The following is a 25,245-nucleotide window of genomic DNA, read 5'->3' on the forward strand; positions in this document are numbered from 1 at the left end:
TCCCCTTTTTCTGTACATAAAAGACGTCTTTTTGGTTGCTGTTAGATAACTTTTATTAAATTTACACAAGTATTTAATTTGCAATTATTTCTGAGTATAATTTGAATTTAAGCTATGCTTTCAAAATTCAGAGCACAATCGGTTCTGACACACACTGATTTTAATCATTTTTCCTCAAGGGCGGGATGAATTTTTAATTATGACAAAATTTCCTTCCTGAACAAAGTTTGAGATAATTTCCTGTTTCATTGTATCCTTTTGACGTGTTACAGATGTTCAGAATGACTTGGGAGCGTAAAACTGCAGTATCATTTACATTTCAAACGCCCTCCTCCCTTTGTTCTCTCTCTTTTATTACACACATTTCCATAAAGGCATGCTTGATTGTTTTGCCACAAGCTTTTAGGTCACAGAGGTCAAATGCGGTGAATTATATCCGCCACAAACTTAACTGTCTTCTGTTTCATGTCCCTCACCGGACCAAATTAAATGTGCAGAGCGACTTTATCTAAACAAATATGTTCTCTGCCAGTGTTAAAAAGCTGTTTTCACGCCTCAAGTTCCTTTTAATAAGCATTTCCTCCCTTTATTGATGCTCACAGAAAAGGGAGGGGAACGAAGAAATGCTCCTGGTGCTGAAATAGACATATGGCTTCCACTTTCTTTTGAAGATGCCTCACTGCAGCTTGAGTAATTTGAACATGGTTGTGTGTTTTCTGTGCATGTGAACGGGGATCAGGATTCAGCCCATAGGACTGGTGGAGAGGATCCAGGCCATAGCCCAGAACATGTCTGAAATGGCAGTGAGGGTGGAGCAGATCCTGCAACGGAGCATGGCCGGTAACAGAGGTATGCACTAAAACACACTAAAACACGCAGGGGGATCCCTCACTACAGCTGTGGCTTTTCAGCCAAATTGTCAAACTCTGAAGTAGGGCTGTTCGATTAATCGATTTTAAATCGTAATCGCGATTATGTAATTAGAACGATGTTAAAACGTGAAAATCGTAAAATCGATTTTTCACTTTTTATTTTTTTTATTTTTTTATTTTTTATTTTTTTACCTTGTCTGGACACATATTAACGATTGATGGAAATACCTCTCAATAACTGCGACAAGTGCCCCATCGGAGAGGCTCTTTAGTGTAGGAGGGGGCGTTGTAACATGCCACCGGGCATCCCTCAAGCCAGATGCGGTAAACCGGCTCGTGTTCCTTGCAAAAAAACTTGCAAATGTGAATAGCAAATGTGTGACTGACATTACACACCTCTACCTCCTTCATGGGTTGCATTATTATTTAGCATGCAAAGACCCAGTTTAGTTTAATTAGAAAATGTCTTGTTTTATTTAATTGGAAATATAACTTACTGTATGTTTGCAAGTGCTGATTTGCTGATTTTTTTTTCAGAGATAAAACTTTATATTTTATTATATTTTTTAAAACTTTTTTCAACTTATTTTACAGAGTTTTGCACTTTATTCATTAATTTTTTGTTTAATAAGAGCAAAGTTTGCACTTAAAGCCCAATGGGGCAAATTTTCAATAAAAAAACAGCATATTTGAAATAATTTCTTTGCATTTTGTCAATTCACAAAATAATCATAATCGTAATCGAAAATCGGATTTTGAGAGAAAAAAATCGAGATTTTATTTTTGGGCTAAATCGAACAGCCCTACTCTGAAGTGGTTGGACACATTAATGCTCTTGCTGGTTGATCACGTACAGTCAGGTCCAGACGTATTTGGACTGTTTTGTAACACTTGTATAGCCCCATACAGAGTCAGAATGCATCTTGACACTTATGTCAGCAGTCACATCATCCATAAACACCAGCACCACAACACTGCCTCCACCATGTTTGACACTGGACATCTTGAATCATGAATTATCCCATTCCTTTGCCTGTTCAATGGATCTGAGTCTTTTTAATTGCTTTCTGACTAAACCGTGTTTCCTGTTCTTGGATGTTGCCAGTGGTTTGAACCTTGTAAACCCTCTGCATTTACTTCAATGGTGTCTTTTGATTGTGCATGTTGTTTTATTCACCAAGGAAAGACTTGTGTGATTATTCACTTTAGTTGTCTAAAATGTTTTTCCACCATATTTGCTTCATTTGTCTTGAAGAAACAAGGGAATCTACCTCATCTGGTCATTTGACTTCTTTTAATCAACTGTTCAAAGCACCATCCTAGGAAGTGGTGGTAATTTACTTAAAATGGCTGTAATTCTTAATTTGAGAATTTCTGTGAAAGCTCCCAAATTAAAGTTGAAAGTCTGCAGTTTGTTTACATTTAGATTGTTTCATTTCAAATCGATTGCGTTTGTGTCAGCCTCGAGGATCTCTGGTGCAACAAATACACAGCACAGCATAGTTGCTGCCATATGGTAGAGTACAGTCTCTACTGCAGGACTTTAAATCACAGTGATGAATTACTTCCTCTTTAATGGGATCCATTGGTTATGTCAACTCTCTTTAATAGCTTTACTGGGCACAGAGGACAAGTCAAGACGCTATGACTGAATTTGCAAATTCAGCTCCTCTGTATGGCCAATGTGCAAGCGACAGGCCACAGTTTAACACGTTGTCTGATTAAGACATGTCAGATAATGCTGCTGTTGTCATAATGTTGGATATCATTAAAATAAATCAGGAGACATGAAAAGTTTTGGCAGCAGCAGACAGTGGCATTTTTCATTGTGAGAGGTCTGTCGTTATCATGCTAATCAGACTGGCTGGCAATTATTTGTCTGTGATTGTGCTCTTTGACACTTGGCGGAATGCTGGTGGAGGAGCTGAAGCTCCGTTTAATTAGGCTTACTATGCTGGGCTTCACGATGAAGCAAAGGGAAAAGGAAGGGGAGCAGAGAGAGAGAGAGAGAGAGGAAAGATAGTCTGCTGAGTAACAAAGAGAGAGGAAAGATGTGAAGAGTGGAAAAATGAGGCAAGAAAAAGGAGGGATTATTGCTATTTTTATGATTTATGTTGATTCAGTGTATGTATTGTAAATTCATTGTGTGGGTTGGAACAGACTTGTCCATTCAGCAGGGGACACCGAGCTTTTATACAAGCTTGTTATCTGGCCTTAATGTCTAATTTACCTCCACTTACCCCAAAGGAGGATTTATACTGCAGCGCTAAATGCAGAAGCCCAGAGCAATCATTGTGAGGGCAGTAGATCACTGATCTTTTATTCCTTTCATACATGCTGTTTATACAGATTTCTAATACATTTCCACCTTATGCATCCAGTTGCTCCAGTTGTTGTTTGTTGAAATGGTTCTAAATCTTAACTGGACTCCTTCGCCGGCCATAAGAAACTACGTGCCTCAAATGCACGTTTGTTCCCGTCTGCAAACCTCTTTGTTTTCTTCCATTAAATGAATCCCATTCTTCAGTTTAACATACTCCCACGAAGAGTTGGATAAGATCAGGATCCATATCGTTCTTTTTCATCTGAGAATATATATGAGATATGTAGAAGGTGTTTGTTAACACTTTCCTAGACCTAGCCGCCCCCACAGACTGAGTAATGGGGGATGAAGAGGTTTATTTAGACAAATAACAAGTCCCTGGTTACTATGAATGACAGCCACTATTTCTTTATGAAGATGGGGGGGGAAAAAAAAGAAAAATAAACTCCATTCAAGCTTTTATGTTACAGCGGCCGGCAAGAAACCATTCCTCACTTAAAGCAACGTGACCGCTGTCTTGGATTTTCCAAAAATGTCTGTGGAGAAACCACACCTGAATCTTTCCTCAGTAACTGTAGTCAAGCATGGTGACGGCAGCATCATGCCTCTGCAGCAGAGCCTGGAAGACTAGAGGAAAAGATGGATGCTAAAAATATGGTGCAATCCTGAGGGAAAACCTTCTCCATAGTCTTCAGCATAATAGAGGCCAAAGTTAACATTTAAAGAGAAAGAAACCTGAAGCAGACTGCCAAGAAAGCACTTAAGGAAAACACTATGAAACCCCAGGAGTGACTCAGCTGGAGGCTGGACCTGAAATTGGAAAATGGCTGTGCACTGACACCCCAATTTCTCCTCACTCTCTCTTTAAAGTTCCTTGGAATGGCTTTTGTTGGGAATCTTGATCTTCTGAACCCCTTTCGTGGATAACCAGTAATTGTTTGAAGGTGATGCAGCTATGTTAATCGTGCAAACCCATAAGGATGCATTAACATCATTGCCAGATTGTGGAAAAAACTAATAGAAAAAAAGTCCTGCAATCATATAGACGAAGGCTGAGTTAAAGAAAGAGAAGCCAAATTGCAGCCCACGATATTTAAACAGGCAGCAGTGATTCTGAGTGCAGAAATGCAGCTTTACGGTGAGGGAGCATTTGCAATGGGGACAGATTTTTAAGGGAGAACAGCAGGATATATATTAGATATATCTTTGGAGCAGTCGTGTAGTTAAATCGCACAGGCGAGCTTCTGATTCGTGGTCCTACCGCTGGTGGAGCTTCTCATCCGTGTTGCGATTACACAGTAGGCAAAATCTAGACCCCTGCTCTCTCCTCTCTACACTGGCGTGCAATTCCTTTTTAGGATTGATTTACTGTAAACATTTTATGGCTTGTTTTTAAAGTCTTGGGTGGGGTTGCTCCTCCTTACCTCACAGAATTATTAAAGATATTCTCGCGAGGAGGGCTCTGAGGTCTGCTGATCAGTTGCTCCCTGTTGCTCCAAGATGCAGCCTGAAAACTAAAGGAGAGCGTGCTTTTGCAGTAGCAGGTCCAAAGCTGTGGAACGACTTACCGACCCACTTTACAATGTCAACAAGCCTGGGCATTTTAAAGCAGCACAATGTGACTTTGAGCTTTTGTTGAGTTTGGCGCCTCCTTTGGACAAAAGCGGTAGTGCTTTACCAGTAGTGTGGCAGGGTTCCTACCATCCACCTCCAAGTTACGTAGTGCCAGTGAAGGCGATACAGACCCCTCAGACCATGACAGAGGTGTCATTAAACCTGTTGGAAGTTCATGTACCATCACAATGACTCTGGAAATATTATATTACGGTGGGAAAGTTACATAGTGCTGCTTTAAATCAGTCAATTCTACTGTCATTTTAAATAGTTTGTGTAGCTATAACACTAAGTTGTACAGATGTATAGAAGGTCCAGGAATTATTTATTTGTAGCGTATATTATATGTGAGGGCCTCGAGAGCTCTGATAGTTTCCAAGGACTAAATCATGAAAGGCGTTACTATTTTGGTTTCACAAAGCGTTTGGTATTTTGGACATACCTCAGCACGTTTATCTGACCTTGCCGTGTATGTTCGAGGTGTCAGCCTAGACATTTCTGAAAAATACAGCTTTCATTCTTTTGCTGGGTTTCCCTGGCAGGTGCTTGAAAAATGTAGCCTTTTGTAAGTGTGTGTGCCTGACCGTTGATAAACATTATGTATATACACAAATACTGTATATATTTATATATATATTTGTTTTTTAGCAGTTAAGGACAGATCCTTTGGACAGTGTGACATTCCCAAGGATCCCCGTTATCCAGACTGCTCCAGCAAGATGGATGTGAGTCTTCATATCTCTCTGAAATGCAAACTGCTTCACTGGCATCATCTTAGTGAAACTTCTACAATATACAACATATTGAAAGATAAGAGTGTTTACAGACAACAGTTTAACACATGTACCGTAGGCTGTATTAACACATACACTGTATGTAGTAAAGTGTGTGTGTGTGTGTGTGTGTGTGTGTGTGTGTGTGTGTGTGTGTGTGTGTGTGTGTGTGTGTGTGTGTGTGTGTGTGTGTGTGTGTGTGTGTGTGTGTGTGTGTGTGTCTGTGTCTGTGTCTGTGTGTCTGTGTGTGTGTGTGTGTCTGGAGTAAATATACACATATTAGGCCTTCATAATATGTTTGTCAGTGTCACACATCAGGTTGTACAAAGGTTAGTACCTCCCTGTGTGTGTGTGTGTGTGTAAAACCATAAAGAAAAGGCCTTACTAGGCAGGTACAACCTCAGACCTACAACTTTTTATAACTTTTTCACATAAGGAATTTAGAAAAGCGAAGCCAAAAAGGAAAAAAAAAAAATGGTCTCAGTTGTCCCGAGAATACTTTTGAGAGGCTCACACTCACATTCAACTTCACATTCAACTTCAGCAGAACTTGCTGTCCAAGTCCTGCGACTACACAAGGCTTGACTCGAGCTCTGCGACGTTTCTGCTGCAGCAGTGTTTTTGCTTTTCTCCAAACATGCTGCTGGACCTCACGGCCAAACAGATGCACCGTGGCTTGTGCACATTCACTGTTGCATACCTCAGTCCTACTTCCCTTTTCTTTTTTTTCCTGGCGACCTTTTCAAACCAGCTGTACTTATTCAGTCTTCTTCTAATCGTGCTGTCATGGACTTTAACTGTTAACATGCTCAGTGAGGTGTGCAGGGTCAGTGATGTTATTCTTGGAGATATTGCGTGTTTCTCTCAGTGTTACAGGGTCTGACCTTCAGGTAAATTCTCTAATGCAGCTACTGTAGTCCTAAGAAGACTGGCTGTACTGGATGCTTTCCTTTTTGTAGATATTTTTTCCTCACTGTGCAACACTGAACTCAAAATTATTTGGAAATGGTTTTTGTAATCCTTTGCAAATTGATGTGTGGCAATAATTATTTCTCTAAGGCCATTGCTTATGTTTTTCCCTTTGGCATTGTGGTAACGCACAGCTGGATGCTTCAGACCAGGAAACAGCCATCTGCACATCTGCCGATGTGTATTTAATCAACACCTGGCTGCAACTTACCTTCTTGATTCTTATGGACGCACTGAGACTAAAAATTAACTAAAAATTGCAAAGTGAAAAAAAGCTAAAAGCGGTATGCTGTTGTATATAACTAACATCCTCGAAAATCATATGATTTTTTTCTAGCACACCCACACCTCACGAGTATGAAGCCTCAGAAACTCTCAGTTGATGGGGACCGCACGCATGCGTTTTCATGTCTTTTCATTTTAGGACCCATTAGACTAATTAAAGTAATCAAAGCTGCATCAAATTGAGGATGAAATCAAACACAGATGGAGAAGCTGGTTCATATTGTAATTATGTCCTAAGTGTTCACATCATTTGAAATAACAGTTTGGAGCTTTGCTTTCCAGTGGATGCGTGTTCGCTGGACCTCGGACCCTTGCTACGCCTTTTATGGCGTTGACGGCTCCGATTGCTCCTTTCTCATCTACCTGAGCGAAGTGGAATGGTTCTGCCCCCCGCTGAGCTGGAGGAACCAGACCGCTACACCCACCCTGAAGCCTCCCCCCAAGAAACAGGTGAGATAACATTTCCACATCATTAATTTTATTTTTGCAATAAAACAGTTAGTTGGAGGGGGGCGGGCACAGCGGCAGAAGACATGGCAACAGTGTCGTAGTGCAGACGAGGCAGCTCAATCCCTGGAAAGCACAGAGACCAGAGAGATAGTCGTTCCCTTTTCACGAGAGTTCATGATGAGCTGCTGCACCAAAAGATAGCAGTTTTCAGCATGTGCAATAATATGGGATGATTGTATAGGTATGAAATGATTTATGACTAAATTGGTGTGGAAATGGAATAAAATAGCAATTAAAAAATGTAATATTGAGAATAAGAGATGCACAGATGCTAGACGGTGCTTTGAATTTCAAGGGATTCACAGGCCCATCTTTGCCGAGCAGCTGATTCCAGCAACGTCTGGGTACCCAGCTGTACATTCTCTCTCACAGGGTGCTTGTTGTCACCCTCAGTTTCCACCGCTGTTTGCTTTTCTGCCTCATTTAAGTTTGCATTTTCAGTGTCAACACATGATGCACTGAACTCACAGTCTCTCCGCAAGGCCTACCCCACAGTTCCCCTCTGCCTCCCTCTTGACTTTTTCCCCAGAGTTATGTGCAGCTGGCGTGATGAGTCCTGACGGGAGATCTCCCAGCAGCTCTGCCTTCTGCTCTAATTGCCAGCCTGAATTTACTAAGGCTGATCCCAAGTCTCCACCAAGGCGCTGTGCATCTTGCTTTGTTGTATACAAGTTGCTCCTGGGAGCAATGATGCATCTGCATTGCGAGACTACGGTGCAGCCCTGCATGGTGATCTCACCTTTGTGAGGATTTAAATTTCTCATAATGCATGTGTGTTTGACAGATAAACTTTCAGTCGTGGGTGTCAGCCTTTCTCTCTGCAGTAACTCATTGATTAATCATCACATACAGACTTTTTGCTGTAATGCAGAGATTACAGTGAGGGGAAAAAAGGAAGGGGAAGATGTGAGCAGACTGTTTATGAGGTAAATCCAGGATTCCCTCAGGCAACCAGTCAGAGAGGTCTTGCTCCTAGGTAGAAACAGATAACATAATATGACAGGCTGTCTTGGCTCTACACAGTTTTAAACCCTCCCATAAAAAAGCAGTTCTCTCATAGAAAAACAGATTTATAATGTCTGTTTTGTTCTAGTCATTTTGGATCATTCTGGTTCTGCTTCAGGCTGAAATTTGTAACCCAAATACAAGGTTGTCCTTTAGTCTGTTTGAGATGTTTCCTTGCATCAACACGTCTGATTTTAATTAATGATCATCAGCGTGTCATCAAGGTCTGCATAGGTTACTGTTACTGGGTGTACTGAAGCAGGGGCAGGTCTAAAACATGCACGGCAGTGGGCCCTGCGGACCAGGGTTGGAGACCCCTGCGTTACAGGCTATTTATTATGGCTCATACTTTGTGCACAGGTCAACTTGCAGGATGCAGGTTGCATAAATGTGAGTTTAAAACAAACCGTTAATCACTTGAATATGTGTCCAGCCATGGAAACACCAGGAACAAGTCTCCCGAGGGTCATTTTGAGTTATTTACAGATTCTGAAGGTGTAGTCTATAAGCTTTCCAACGATGTCTTAAACATGACAATCTGTCATTGAAATCCAAGGGGCTCTAGCTTGCTAGTCTGACGCCAAAAAGTAAGTGCAGAAAATTACAGTTCCTTGACTGACCACTAGGAGCCCCAAAAGGGAGTCAACCTCAGTTAACCACCATGAAACTTGGTTACACAGCATTCATCTACTGCCTTCATCAGTGGCTGCTATTTGAGCTAGCCAGTGAGCAGCCTCCAGCAGCACCTGGAATGGGCAGATGCTCCAGTTGAGCTACCGCCAAGGTTGGCTTGCACCGTTTGGGACCGACTAGCAGCCTGGACCCCAAGGCTCCACAGGAAGGACTCAAAGGTTGCCATCACTTAGCAGAGCGTCAGCTCACTGAGGGTTTTGCTGTTGCTCAATGGTAGCTCACCCAGTCCTTCTTCTTAAACTTTGGCAGGACTCATTTCAGATGTTTCAGTTGTAAAAAAATAAATTAACATAGATAGACTAAAAAGAGTCTTCAAAAGCTCTCTTCAGAAAACCTATGGGTAATGACATGGAGGTTTTTTTTTTAAAGTTTTTTGTACAGTTCTTGTTTAAAAGGTTGCATCTGTGAGATTTGATGATGGTGGGCATTCCCATTCCTACCGCTCAGGCATGAAACTTTGCGCACCTATAATCTGATCGTCATTTTGAACAAAGGACACATGGGTGACAGGACAAGGGGCACTTAAGGGCCCAGTCATCTTAAAACTGTGACCAATACTCCTTTGGCCCTGAGCCTCAAAGCGCCTGCATCTAAAGCTGTCAATAACACTTGACATACATGACGTATGTTAATAGTTCTGCTCCAATGATATGTATAGCACAGTGATGAGTGTTTGAGTAATTACGCTCTCAGAGCTTGTTTTTAGTTTGTGACGGGAGCTGGTTTGAAGTGTGGTGATGACTTCACCGATTATAACACAGCAAATATCAATTCAAATGAAAAACAAATGATTAATACACTACTTCATGCCTTACACACCAATAGTCATCGCTGCTCATTGTTCCATGTTGGTTGACAGTTACCGACACCGCAGCTCTTCTGGATACCAGCACCGGCTACGTTTGAATGCAGCAATAGACCCAGGCCCATTCTTTTGTTGTTCATCTGTGCATGTGTCGTGTTCACCTTCGTAATGTTTCATGGGAACGATAACAAAAAACAAAGCTTTTCTGGAGTCAATAAAGCATTCACATGGTGACGATTACCCACTTTTGCCTGTGTGGATGAAGTGAAAGGAGAGACTATTTCTCAGTGCTGAGATTTCTCTGACCAACTGTGATAAGTAAATGGCATTATAACACATTTGGTGATATGTCCTTGTTTGCTTGCTCTGTGACAGTCTGAGATCAATTGTGTCAGTCTTTTTACCGCTTTTGTTATCGCAGCGATGCATCAAAGAGTATAAACCGTGTCAGCTTTGAGTCTCACACAGAGACATTAAATACTTTAGAGATGTCAGACTTGGCTTGCACTGCATAAAGTCATCGCTAAGGTAATAAATAAAAAGACTTTTTGTCTAGTGGCCAGACTATTTGGTACTTTTAAGAATTCTAGTCAAGAAAATGTTTCTTACACCAGAGGTAAAGACATTTTTGATTAATAAGAGACAATTTGACTAGATGTAAGAATATCCTTTGAGGCTCCTTTCTAGAGGTGCTCATTCTGCACTGAGGTTTATGATTAAAGAGCTTTTCCTTGCACCTGAGCTTGTATCTGAGACGTGTGTATTCTGACTCTCGTCTTGCAGCATCAGGAGACAGTATCTTCCTTCAACTCGCCTTTTTCTCTCAAAGGAAACAAAAATTCCATATATCCAGTTTAAATTGTCACTTAGTCTGGCTGCAAAGCCAAACCCCAGTATGTGGGACCAATTAGCACTGACAGCCACAGGGACCTGTGCTTAACTGGGTGTTGTGCAGGGATGCTTTGCTGTAATTTTTCTTCTTTTTATTTATTAAGGGAGTAAGGCAGCAAGGTCGAACAACATCACCGACCTATCTATTAGCAACCAGATACACTGCAAGAACCCACTTAGAAGACTATTGTAGACTTTCTTTTACTGATTTTTAGATTTTTGATTAATAAAATATTTGTTAACCCTTTGACAAGGTTATTTTTACTTGTAATAAAACAATTTTGACCAGATTTATGGAATGTTAAGCCTATTTCTGGAGGGCTGTAGATGATTTCATGAGTCGGGTAGGGGGCATCACCTGCCAACTTGTTTATTTGAAATGCCTGCTATTTGTGAAAAAGAAAAATCTAATTTCAGATCTGCATCGCGTCTAAAACTTTGTGGGATGAATGGATGTGCAGAATGATGGACATTGAATCCCCAGTTTTCCTGACCGAAGGGAGCTAGCTTTCCTGCAACTTCAATGTAGCCTCTGTTACAACAAACCTGCCTGTGTGCGGCGCCGCTCGTGCGTCATGGTGGCCGGCGTCGGCTCAGCTGTGCAGAGACGCAAAAGAGGGCAAATCTCACCAGCGATTAGATGAGATGATGCAGGACAGTTGTTAGAGAGTGATAGCAAGTGACAGTACGATCCGTTCAGTTGCTTTTATCATCCTTTAGTGTAGCTTTGTATCTGCTTTATAGTCCAGTATTAAAATGTTACCTTAGATGTTAACTTAGCACACCTTGTAAACATTAGTGACTCTTCAGTTCAATTCTCCACTGGTTCTCTTCAGAGTTATTTTCTCGCTGACAGCTGTCGTTTATTTGGATCCTTTCCTGGTGTTGTTGAGGCCTATAAGCTCAAAATCACAAGGACGTGTGTGCATTTACATTTTCAATCAGTGTAAATACCTCATGTGTGGATTATTGATTGTTAATCCTGTCTTAGTTGGATTGTTGCCCCTTTAGCTTATTTTTTATTTCTTTTTCTACATGTTTCTACACTTTAAGTCACAGTGGTTGTTATATTCACATTGCACTTTCTCTAAAACCTCAGCTTGTGAACAGAACGTAGCAGACGCTGTCCATTCTTACTGCAGGATTCTGTGTAGTAATTGTATCATTTCCTGTCATGCAGGCTACTTTCCAGTCTGATATTGGGACTCTCCTGGAGCAGGTGGGCACCGGGAAGGAGTCTCTCAGCTTCATGAAGAGGCGCATACGCAGGCTGGCGGCACAGTGGGCCGCCGCTGCTCGAAGGCTGGATGACAAGCTCCGCAACCACTGGAAGGAGCAAAAAAGGGTGAATACGAGGAGCTTTTAAACATACAGACAATTTGGCTACACTCACTAGGGGACCCACGCGTCACAAATCACCGTGGTGGCCCATATTTTCAAGTTGTTGAGGTCACAACAGATCAGCCGGTATAAAGTCTCAACAGATTTTCCTTCTCATTTCATTTAAATAAACATGGTGGATCTTGGAGCACAAAGCGTTTTGGATCAAAAGCTGAAGATAAACGCAGACCGTCTTTTATTGCTCACGAGCCGGGCCACTAAGTTACTAGAACGGCTGTTTGACATTTTCTTGGTTTAATGTTTTCTCCTTTTATCTTTGGCCACCTGGTGTCAATCACACTGCTGAATTAAAGGCATTTGAAGACAATAACAAAGAGGAACATCTTACAGGCGTTCATTGGCTTTGGCACCCTTTCACCGCTGACATTTACAGGAGTGTCAAGAAAGCTTTCCTTGCTGGAGCACGCGTCTGATGGAATAGCCGTGACATTAGATGGTCCCGGTGTATGTGCTTAAACCTTTACAAGGTGCAACGCCGTTAATAAAGTTAACCCAGTGAAGCCTTTTGCAATTTGAGAGAGAATAATGCTTTCAGAGTCACTTTTATTATTGAACTGTGCAGTTTGAAGAGCATATACTTGAATTTACTCCAAAGCTCCCAGTTTTTATGCATTTTTGTGGATTCTCTGTGTCGGTACTTCTCTGGCTAATTTCCCAATGAGTTTAACGTTTTAATACATTTCATTATGCACAGGTCTAAAACCAGTTTTGGCTCTGAGAGCGGGTTTCACTAGGCGTTTTTACTGTTCTCCTGAAATCTGTCAGCCCTCCTACAAACTTCATCCTTTCCCCAAATGATTGTTTCCTGCATTCTGGACAAAGTGCTTTTGTTTGCTGTAATGGTGTGTTTGACAGTGATGCTTAATGTCCGTCGGTCCGCCCCTTCAGGCTTGGCCCGTGTCGCTCAAAAGCAGAGTGCTGTTAAGGAAACAGAAATAGACGAGTCAAGGAAGAGAGATGTTTCACAGAACGTCTCTGCTCAGCCTCTCGCTGTCCATCCGCTTTCTTTACTGCTTTGTTCTTCCCGTCCTCTGATCTGTTGGTGTTTTCACTGCAGAACCATTTCCCATTTTCTCCTCTAATTCATCTGACTGGAGTTAGTTGTGAGTCATTAGTGATTTAGCTGCTCTGTTTACTATCGGTTGTCGTTATGCTGGAAGCACGAAAAACAAGGTATTTTGGTCCATGGTTAAATAAGAATGGTTTGCAAGTGCATTAATGTTTTACTGCAATCCAAATTAAATGCTGTTAAAAGGGTGTAAAAAAGGGTTCAGCTTGTATTAATTTGTTTAAAAAAAACCCACCTGCTTTGCTATTTCTAAGCATTAGTGGCAGATAGCTTGCCTGCTGCAGAAAACACCAGTCAAAGACTTAAAAAGTCCCTTTGGACGCTTGCACACGTCTAATCCTGCTCCCGAGCTTGATGACAGAGTGACAAAACAATCGTTCACTGAGGAAAAGTGCACTTTGCAGGCCGGACTACTAATTAACTAGATGGCTGCAGCACGTGAAATAGTGTGTAAATGTAGCCGTAAATGTCACTATAGACAGTTCTGATGCTGAACTATGGGGCTTTCACTCTTCAGCACGAGTACCAGCAACTGATTTGTATTTTCCACATTTCTAACTATGACCAGCCTCAACATGACTATTAACCAGCTTTACGTAGTAAATGGATCATCAAAACTAACTTCAACTCTCTCTGCAAGCCCAGCTCCTCGACAGCTGAGAGGAAAATATGCATTTCAGCTACTAAATGCCATTTTTGCATAGTTCATCTTTCCTGTTCAATGTGTGCGCATGGAAAGTCGTGATCTTGCATCGTTGCCGTATGGCGGTGACTAAAACAGGATAACTTTGCATGAAAGAAACGCATGAGTAATCTTGGCTATTACGAGTGTGGGATGGCAGATGAACAATTTTCTTTGAAGGACAAATGTAACTGAGAAGTAGAAAAAGAAAGTGCCACCATCTGTTGAGAAATCTTACTTTATCAATTATTTAACAGCCTGGGGATTAGCTCCATCTCCATCAGCAATTAAACTACTCATGTATCGCTCTGCATATCAATTAGCACTCCATGGGTCGATTTTTATTTCAGCTTCATGCAGACTTAGGCTTGTGTTAGTGCAAACAGGCTGTCAGTGGGTTTTTTTCTCTCCATTCAGTAGATACTCAATTATTTTAGGAATGTGACATCACTCACTGTTGCAAAATATAATATCCTAAGTAAATGCTTTTATGTGTGACAACAGAGGCCATTGCAGCTGAAATGCAACAGTTAAGAAAACCAATGATCCATGCAGAGCAGCAACAAAATGTCTAGCGGTGCAGGAGTCCACGCTTCTTTTCTCTTCTATTTCCTTTTCTGACTTTTGTCTTTATCCTTCTGCATTTAGATTCTGGTCCATGTCGGCTTTCTGACAGAGGAGTCTGGGGATGTTTTCAGTCCCAAGGTGCTGAAAGGAGGTCCTCTGGGTGAGATGGTGCAATGGGCAGACATCCTAACGTCTCTCCATGTGCTCGGCCACAACGTAAAGATCTCAGTTTCTCTCAAGGAGCTGCACGGGTAAGCGGAAACTGGGGGTTATTATCAGATTTTGATATTATTTTTGGACACAATGGCATAAGTGCTGCAGTCACTTCTTCTTGAATGGTTTGCTCTCATAAAAGTGAGTTCAATTACTCGTCAGATTCTTCCCTCACTGCAAAGGCTTTGCTTTTCTTCCTGGATGCTGTGTAGCATCCTAGTTTGGCCGCTGTGGCCCACACACTGTTATCTGTGCTCACACCTTCACAGATATGATTTTTCCACTGCAGAGTCTACGTTTAAGCTCCAGGGCTCCTCCTCAGCCTCTGCAGCTCCTTCCTGCTGCTGCTCACTGGAAGTGAAAATGAGCTTGTCATATTTCATTACAGACACAGCTACTAATGCTTCACAGCGTATGCACATATGCTGGAGCTAGACAATACTCTCATCTATTTATTATTAAGTATTACATTTATTTTTTTAAATTGAATATATATGTTCTCAAGTCTATCTTCCTTTGGCCAGGAATAAGTGCTATCAAGCTGTGGTGAGCAAAACAGCCCTTTTAAAGAGAGGGGTGAGGAAAAGCGGCTCCTTTTTGTTAGTTTAAAGCACATAATCATATTTAGAACCGGCGTCAGTTTTGAACTATTTTACTCATAGAAATCTGTAAATTGTGCATCAGTGGGAAGAATCTAGTGCAGTGTTTCCCAATCCTTGTCCTCGGGGCCCACTGTCCTGCCTGTCTTAGATGCTACCCTGCTTTCAGCACACTGGTACAAGTATCATCAACAGAGTTGGTCAGACCTTGATGACAAGCTAATGAGGACAGTTAATTTGAATCAGGTGTGTTGAAGCCGGAAAAACATGTAAAACATGCAGGACAGGGTGCCCTGGTGACCAGAATTGGGGAAACACTGATAGTGTCCAGTGCTGTTGTACCCTTTCTTGACCAACTTGAAAATGCTGCAGGTGCTAGACTGGTGCCAGAGCCAGGTCAGAGCTATTTCTGCTCTGGAACCCTATAAAAACTTGTTTTCATGTTCAAAGACCCCTAGAGATGGGCGTGCACACAAGCCGGTACTCCAGGCCAGTCTACTACACTTTTTAGGTGTTTCCATGCTTCAAGACACCTGATTCTAATCACTGGTCGCCATTAGCATGTCATCAAGGTCTACACAACTCTGTAGGTGACACAGCCATGTCTGTCAGGGTTGTACTGAAGCAGGGAAACATGTCAAATATCCAGCAGACTGGCCCTCAAGTAAAGACTTGTGTGCATCTCAGCCTATAGAACAAAGTTCTTTTGAACCTCTGAATTTCCTGAGAAGACCGCCGTGGACACAGATTACATTACTTATTAGGTTTCTACCACCCGACCAATATCTAATACTGCCAGTCTGCATTTCTAAAGATCGTTGAAAGCTCCAGTTGGTGCTCATTAACGCTCTTCGCTATCCTGACCGACACTTCCAATTGCCGACTGGTTTTCGATGAATTCTTCCACAAACAGACTAACAGCTGTAGCTGCCGATGTAAGTGAGATCCATAAACATCAGCAAGTGATACTGGAACACCAAGTTATGTATATTAATGAGGAAGCAAGTGGTTATTGGATTCTCTGTAAAATGGCTATTGTAAATGCTGCTTTATGCAGCACAGCAAACGATCGTCAAGAATGCTGACTGGAGTTTTTTAACTCGAAAAGTTTTCTATGTTTGTACACTTCTGTTTCCAGTTTACAGCCATGTACAGTAGAAGCACTTTCCCCTCCATTCTTTTCTTTCGACTCGAGCTGTCTAGAAGCGACAGTGGATTATATTTTATTCTATATACAGCAGTTAAAATGTTTAAGTCAGATTCGGTGTCTCACTGCACCATCAAACTTTATATGAACTTCAGTCAACAACCACAGGGCCGCTGCTAGTTTATTTGGTTTTGGACCCCAGTTTTCTTGCCTCTGTACCAGCGCTTTCTTGGCTGTCAGATATGAGGAACTGGTCCTAAATTAGGCGCTGGCTTTAAAACAGTAACCACTTTCGTAGTAAAGGCTCTTATATAAGCAATTTCTAAAATATGGCTGCGAGAAACATCATAGTGTCCCTTTGATGCTTAAATGTTGGGTGTAGGGAATTGGGATAAAAAGCTTTTTTGGGCAACCTTCATGCACAAAATCGTCCTTGTCAACCTATTTGGTTGATAGTGCCGTGTCTATGATTCTTTTTTTTTTTGTTGACAAAATCTGTTTGAATGCACCACCGTTTTCTGTAATGCAACAGTTAAAAAAAAAGAGAATAGTTCAGAGTGCACAGGTCCTATCCATCCTTGGAAGTGGTTCTGCCCTGGCTTCATACCGGCCTGAGAAACAAACGTGTACAAGACAAGAATTGCCGTCGTTTTTTCACCATTAATGACAGAATTTTTCCCAGTTATTGAACACTTTATCCACTGCTGCAGGGAAGAGGCCATGAGCACGGCTGTGTTAGAGCTGCGCCTTTGATCTCGAATTTCAGACTCGGAATCTGCTTTGATAAGGCCGGCCCAGAGAGATCAGTGAGGTGGAGAAGCCGCTTTGGGATCCCTTCAGCTTCCCGTGCCATTGTTTACTCCACTAATTGGTGCCGTGGTGTGTTGTGCCACTGGAGCCCATCACCGCTGGGAGCAACATCAGAAATGGTTAGAAGATTATAGTAGTTTTGAAAGAGAGTAACAAAGATGTGTTGGCCTAGACTAGAGTGGATCCTTTCAAGTGCCTGGATACGTGTGCAGAGTTTGTTTTGCAGTAAGAGAAAGCGATAATTGAGATATCACTGTAGGTGTTTGTATGGGTGCAGTGGTATAACATCAAGGCAGGTTGTGTATTTCACTCGTATGCAAATTAAACTGATGGCTAAGCTGCAACAAAGTGATTATCAGGCACTGACTTCATTCTAACCCACAAAAAATATGAACACCCCTCTTTTTATGTCCTTTGGAATAAGCATCCATAAACATCCTTTTTCTGTGACTCTTGATGAACAGAAAAACAGAACATTTTTCTTTATCTCGGCTCTTACTCTCCCACACACTATTAAATTGACAGATCGTTATGTGGGTTGCGCTCCCACAGATTCCCTCAGGCTTGTATCTATTTACATTTGCTACCCTTCACTTTTCTACCCAGGCTTTAAAGGACCTTAATATCGTCGGATGACCTGCTGTGGTTCTCATGCCGACAAGATTGTTGATATGTTTGCCGTTCCCTCTGTTATGCAGTTTAGCCACGCAGGGAATTTAGTTACAGCAGGAGAGAAGCTGTTGTGTTGCATCACATAATTGCCTCTGATTGGCAACATTCATTCCCTCACGTGGCTTCACTTAGCAATCAATTTGGTCTGCATCCTCCCTTCACTGTTCTGCTCACACAAATCAATTATCCTCACATGTCACATCTTTAGCCAGATTTCCTTCTCAGTGGAAAGATGCAAGCTCCACTTAAGTGTTTTTCTTTCTTCCCCCAAATTCAGATTACTCTCTAGGGATGCAGCGATCTTCACATCTTCTTGTAATCACACTTACATTTTGGTAGTTTCCATTGATTTTGTAGGTACGTAAATGATTATGCTGATTTCATGTACAATATAAAACCAGCATAATGAGCACAATTGGACCTTCTCCAGCTCATATTTTAGGAACAAGCTTTGAATACAGCGTAACCATGGAGGCAGATTGAGTTCGTAACGCTGATGCCGGTGTGGAAGTGCCAGAGCGTGTGGTGGGGCATTTTGTGTCCCATCAGTTAAAATGATTTTAAACCCCAATTTTACACATAATTACTGTAATAAAAATGTGTTTTTTCTTTTGAATTATGGCTGTATTGAGCTTGTATTGTCCTTGTGCTGTCAGGTGGCTGGCTGTTACTACTGAGCATCTTAGCACTTTGATGAACAAGTCTTTTGACAAAGACCCAACAGACCATAATCATTCTTATTTTAAAGATTGGGGAGAGCAGCTGTCCATTACGAGCAGACGTCGTGCGCTAACTGATTGTTGGCTAAACACAGCTGTCATTCCTGAAGTTGACTGACATCTGCAGCTGTTCCCGTTTGTATCCGGTGAAGGAGCCGGGGTTCAGGGGGGATTATTTTAGTCTGATGGGCCACGATCTAATTGTCTGACTGCAACAGGCCTGAGCGCGGCAGCTGAAGGTCCAACGATCACGGGTCTTTGGGCTGCTCAGTTCGTCTTTGTTTAAGCGCTGACGCACTTGTTTGCAATGGAGTTTTGGTAACGAAACTTGAAATGAGAATCTTTGGACAGCTTTAATAAGAATGTAAAGTGATTTTTTTTTTTACATTTAAGAATGTAAAGTGATATTGATTAGCATCATTGGTTACCAAAAGATAAGTCAGCCAAGCTAAAAGCCGGGGGACTGCCAATGGAAACTAGCTCTGTAGCTAAAATTGGGTGCATTTGCATTTTTAATTCTAAATGTATATGAATGTACACTGTCCCTTCCCAAATAAACTGAATTGAAATTTAAATTAAAATGGCTAACTGTGATTGACATGTTGGCAAATTCCAGTTGGCTTACCAGGCCATTCTTCCAAATTCACAACATTATTAGGCTTTGTACAAGGTTTTTTGAGGGGGTTTTAAGAGAGGCTTTAAAACCTCTCTTCAGACGTCACAGACAGTCTTGCTCAATGTTGTGCAGTCTATGGCTTCATGTTGTAACATGTTGTAGAGAGGTGCATGTCAAGCTATGGCAGAGTTGTAAGGTAGGGTTACTCGCTGTGATATTTGGTTGATTTGACATTAAAAATTAAATCAAACTTAAGGCCTGAAAATTCTTCATTTATTATTATATATTATACTGCATGATATGACACTTCAAATTATTATTATTCAGTAACTTTTAAGGCATGTATTTTTTTACTAAACTTAACACAAAACTGTCAAGTTTTCCAAAGTTTAATTCAATTTAGGACTAAATAAAAGTTTCAGACTAAATAAAAAAAATTCATGCCAACTTTGCCCAATTATTTCAGCTGTGGCCAGAAGCCCCTCAATGACCTTGATATTACTTGAATAAATTCCTTCATGTTTAGCACAAAAAAGGAAAGAATCCCTCCCCAGTGGTCAAGTGGAGCCTGTAACTGGTGAGCATGTGTAATTCATGTCATTAGGACAGAATATTTGGCAAAAATTATTGTCCCTTTAATTGTTTTTTGCTATTTTTACTTGCGTTACGTTTGTGATCATTTAGAGTCAAAATTTAAATCATGATTAAAATTATACTGATTTAGGTTTGCTGACCTCGACTGCTTAATTGAAGACGACCTCTTCAAACAAAGTGACAGTGTAATTTTGAGTCAGCATTTTTTGGACGTCATATCCTACAGGAATAAAAAACTTACTACTTATGTACTATGTTCCCTTTAACGTTTTCTTACGGCATTTTGCTGTTCCCCTGCCCTTTGCGGTAGGATTAGTTTTAAGAAAAGCAAAAAGACAGATCTATATAAAACCATATAAAAGAACATTTAGAAAAGAGCAGTTTCTGCCTGTATTCATGGATATACCGTACTTGAATTGATGTTGAAAATGAAATACACCTTCGACATGAACTCTGTCAGCAGCCTAATGCCTGTACTTGTCTCGGGCTCAGTGGTGGGGGAGACGCGCTGGGAGGACGTCTTAGGGCAGTTTGCAGCGGGGCAACGACAGCTGTCACTTCTGCTCGGGGATCTCCCCTCATCTTCTCTCAGAGTGCCACAGGTAATTAGCCTGCATCGGAGCGTGGCCTCACGACATTGAAGCGAGAAAGAAGACGAAGAAGAGAGAGTAGCCCGATGCTGCACGCTGTCAAGGACCGAGACTTCCATTAGCAGAGTGAAGGAGTAAAATAAACACACTCTCCTACATAATGGTGTTGTCATCCAGAAATGATCGGAATAAAAACAACAGTTTCCTTGTTGTGCATAGCACCTGAAGCCCCACCATCTCTCCCAGGATGACTCCACACTCTGTTCAGACGCTCTCTCAGTTCTCAGATCAGTTCTCCTACAGCTGTGTGCAGAATGTGAGTGCGACTTGCTTTAACACAAGCGATCTGCAGAGCACTTGACAGGGCTAATTAACTTTGCTGCTTCATCATTTCATCACTTTACTTACAACAAACACAACAATGTGGCTCAACTGTATGATTATCAAGAAAGAAAATGCTTTAGAAGAAGTCAGATTGGGGGTCAAGGGTGTCTGTAATCACCCAGCTCACACTTGAACACTGGAAGGTATGACGGATGCGTGCAGGCATGGTGATGTGTGGAACACAACTTGCAGGAGGGAAATACTTTTTGTCTTTTTTGCTGTTCCCTTGAAGAACTCTGTCACACTTCAGTTGTCAGGTTGTGCATCTCTGTAAATGCTGATGCGCTTGTAGCCTGAAGCCTTCTGACTGGAGTTTCTTTGGTTCTAGATGAAAAGCAGAATGACAGCATTGTTAAAAATAACCAGTGTGAGATGACATGAGGAGGATTTTTCATTACGTTAGGTATTTTAGTGTATTGATGAAGCAAGGAAAAACTGCAGCTGTGATGCATGTTGGAATTATTATTATTAGGGCCCGAGCACTTACAGTGCGAAGGCCCTATTGTATCTGTAGGAAATGTGTTTTTTTTTCTAGTTTTTCTCGTTTTTCTTCCGACAAAATAAGGGCCTTTTTGCCCCCCTAAACGTGCCCCAAAAGTCACCAAATTTTGCACCAAGCCAGGCCTGGCGAAAAATTTGATATTTAATGGGCGTGGCCTAATGGCTCAACAGCGCCCCCTAGAAAACTTTGTGCCTCAAGCCCCACAATATGGTTTGACGTACATGCACGAAAATCAGTACACACCTGTATCATGTCGCAACTTAAAGAAAAGTCTCTTGGCGCCATGGCCGAAACCGAACAGGAAGTCGGCCATTTTGAATTAATCGTGTAATTTTGGCGCAATTTATGCCATTTCTTCGGCCGCTTCTTCGCCCGAACCGTAACGTGCACCCAGGTGTGTTATACATCAAAATGTGTGTCTCAATGCTGTGACAATGGGCATTACTTTTCTCAGTCAACGCTAGACGCCAAAAGGCGCGCCCCCCCTTCATCTGATTGGTCCATATTTGATAGTTCCTACTTTCTGCCATAACTTTTGAATGGTTTGACATAGAGAGTTGTGGGTGGTGTCATCGGACTCGGTTTTGGGTACTTGACCTTCATTGGCATTAATTAGCCCCGCCCCTTCTTCTGATTGGTCGATATTTCATAGATCCTATTTTCTGCCATAACTTTTGAATGGTTTGACATAAAGAGTCATGGGTGGTGTCATCGGACTTAGTTTTGAGTCCTTGACTTATTAAAACTGCAAGCGCGAGGACCCGTTCATCGCTGCTTGCAGTTTTAATTATACTTATAATTATTTGGATTATTATATTCTTTCACAATGGATTTCTTTGGACCATTGTATATTGAAAAGTATGTTGTTATCCAGGGTCTTGGTGTTTTTTCACATTTCATTTTACATAAATACACATGATTTTTTAAAGGCTAAATACTCTTCTGATTTGAAGTCTAATTGTTAGTCATTAGGAACAACAGTAACTCTGCCGTGAATTTAAACACCCAATAATTCAGAGTGGGGCCAACAACTGCTATGGCATGTGGTGGCTAAAAGCTGCCAGGGCTTTGGCATTAATGTGCTACCAAAAACTGTGAAAAGAGGTTCATAGGATGAGTCTCCATGCCCGAGCAGCTGTGTGGACATCACCAACTCCTATGCCAGGGGTCGGATGTGTAAAGCCCACCGACGCCGGACTGTGGAGCAGTGGAAATGTGTTCTGTGGGATGAAGCAGGCTTCTCTGTTTGGCAGTCAGATGGGTCATGAGTCTGAGTTTGATGGATACTGATAGAATGCTACGTGGCTGACAGCGAGTGCCAAGTTTAGTGGAGGAGGAATCCTGATATGAGACTGTTTTTCAGGGTTTTAGCAAGGCCTGATTACCTCTTAATGTTCCAGCTTACCGGGGCAAAAGAGGAAATATTTCAAAAAGACATAGTTTCTGGTGGTGTGATGGTCTGATCAGGCGTCTTAGTTCTTCAGCAGCCTCGAGCCACCTGAGGAGTCATGATTCACCATTGTCCCCGGTTCCTCCCTCGTCAATCTAGAGCGCGTTGTGCTGCACCAACACAGATATAATGTGCCCCGGGGTTGGTGATCAACAAGGGGGAAACGTCTCACAGGGGGATACCCAAACTCTCAGCAGCCGTCGCTGGCCCACTGAGCTGAATCCCCTGAGCAGAGATGGGGGGTTCCAGCTCTCACCAGTCTCAACCTGAAAGGATGTGGGAGTCTGTCATTGCCTATAAGGTGATGTTAAACTGATGTACCAAACATGCTCTTTGAGGTATTCGGAAACAGAGGTAAAATCCATATCTTTTTATCAATTTACTATCATGAAATGACCATCAAATATCAGAAATTAAAAAATAAAATGACAACAGAAGTCTTTGATGGTCCATTTGCAAAACAAACGCCATAGCAGTCCATCTTATTTTTGAAATAAAAATAGTTATGCTTCATAAGGTCTTCAAAAGTTAAGTCACTTACTTAAGTAGCTATAAGGATTTAAATTAGAAAAAAAGGAGATATAATCATGGATGGAAAATGACTCACTTGTGACCCCAGCACCTAGTGGTTTTTCTGAGAACTGCATGATATGACACTTCTGAGTTGGATTGTTTGATTCAATTGTCAAAACCCGAGGTTTTGTGACTGTTAATACTGTTAAATTCAATCTTTTACTGGAATGTGTTTTATCTATGTTGGCGCACAGGACAAAATACTGCTGCTTCACAATGAGGATACTAACATACAGCGACTTGAGCTTTCCTAACTCTGTTTCATACCTGAATACAGAGCTGCAGCGTCCTCATTCATGCAATCCTAAAGCCGAGCTGGAGTACTGAGGCAACAGGGGTTGGGAGGCATTGCGTTAAAAGATTTTTGTAGTTGTTTTTGTTGGAAATATTGCATTCAGTTGTAAGAAAGGTGGTAAAAAAAATAGTGTCCTAGAGATCATGTCTTGCTAAGTGATTATGTGGATCTCTTTATGTCTGATTGCTCATTAGCAGATGTTGTAGACATTTGATGCTGTAGATATGGCCACAGACCACAGATAAGGGGCGGGTTTAGGGAGGGCAGTGAAAGAGTATGTGTTCTTTTGTCTGGTGAATCAAGAAAGACTAGTGGAAAGAATTACAGGTTAATTCAACTTTTAATCATGTCAAGCACAAGGTTTTACCGGTCGGAGGTACAGTTGTCTCCGGCCGGGGTACACTTCTTTCAGACCGCGTGAGTCGGAGAGAAATGCACGCCGTTTTCATGAGTCCAGTTGACTTTATACTCTAAAAGGAGGATGTTCTTTGCAAGTGAATTTCATTGGTGGAGGGAATCAGTTACGGGAAAGAACCCCCGAACTTTGTCACTTCCAGCTCTACATTTCCTTTACTGTCTGTCTCCCATCTGAGGTGTCAAACCAGACCGCAGATCAGACCCCCCGATGCTAAACATCTGTTTCTGCCCATTGTCTTCTCTCAACAAATTGTATGTGTATTGCTAATTAATTTAATTGGAAGAGCCAGCTTCAAGGAAAGTCACCTTAAGGTGTCGCCTTTTTCCCCCGTTTCCTCTCCAACAATATGTGTATTGTATTTCACTTCTAATCTAATTTAAACCTTTTGCTCTTAATCAGAATGAGATTACTTTGAAGAGAGAGCTTAGACAGTTTTGAGCTTCAATAATTTCATTAAATCCTAACAACTTCCACTCAAAACATGATTAATTCATGTTTTTCAAATCAACCATGTAAAAATGTCCACTGGGATATAAAAATATATGTGTTGTTTTTGTACCCCCTTTCTTATAAAATAGAACACCCTGCTTAGCTGTATAGACAAAACAGAGTCCCAATCCTGCAATATTAAACATGACCACCAGATGTGAAGATACAAGTAGAGCAACAGAAGAGAAAACCCACAAATATCAAGAACCATACATACAGATTAATATACAAATACATTCAACAACAATCATAAATTTAAAGCTGTGGAAGTCTGAATATTCATGTTGTAAACCATTGTACATCTCCTAATGGATGAGCATTTCACAAATAAACCAAATAAATCAGTATAACCATGTGTAAAGTCCGTTATACATCCCAGTCAAAAATGGGTAAATCCAGGTGTCCAGGTTTACGACAACAAAAAAAAATAATCCATTGTTCTTCTGGAGACGAAAGCACACCCACTTCATGATCCCTGTATGTCTCAGAAAACAGAACGGACAGGTTGTACAGTGATATCTGTCTATAATCTTAGTTGAGCCTTGCCCCTTTGTAACAACTTTAAACAACAGATGTTAGTTATTAGAAAAATGGCATGCAAGTAGTTTGTATTCCTCTGACGTATTAACATTGTCTTCTATCATTGTCTACTATCCCCCCATTTTTTTTTTTTTTTTTTCAACAGGCATGGGCACACTTTGGACAGATAACCATC

The 25,245-nt window shown here is 41.4% G+C and overlaps 1 protein-coding gene across 1 annotated transcript in view; it reads left to right on the forward strand.

Moving 5' to 3' along the window:
* LOC133421669 (alpha-1,6-mannosylglycoprotein 6-beta-N-acetylglucosaminyltransferase B-like) overlaps nt 1–25,245 on the forward strand; it is a 97,997-nt gene that overhangs the window by 31,811 nt on the left and 40,941 nt on the right. Inside the window, exons 4-8 of the mRNA XM_061711386.1 lie at nt 740–849; nt 5,458–5,534; nt 7,119–7,286; nt 11,921–12,085; nt 14,541–14,710. Of these exons, the coding sequence (XP_061567370.1) occupies nt 740–849; nt 5,458–5,534; nt 7,119–7,286; nt 11,921–12,085; nt 14,541–14,710 (690 nt within the window). The remainder of the gene's footprint in view (nt 1–739; nt 850–5,457; nt 5,535–7,118; nt 7,287–11,920; nt 12,086–14,540; nt 14,711–25,245) is intronic.

Source organism: Cololabis saira, chromosome 21 (assembly GCF_033807715.1).
Source record: "Cololabis saira isolate AMF1-May2022 chromosome 21, fColSai1.1, whole genome shotgun sequence".
Taxonomy (NCBI): Eukaryota; Metazoa; Chordata; class Actinopteri; order Beloniformes; family Belonidae; genus Cololabis; species Cololabis saira.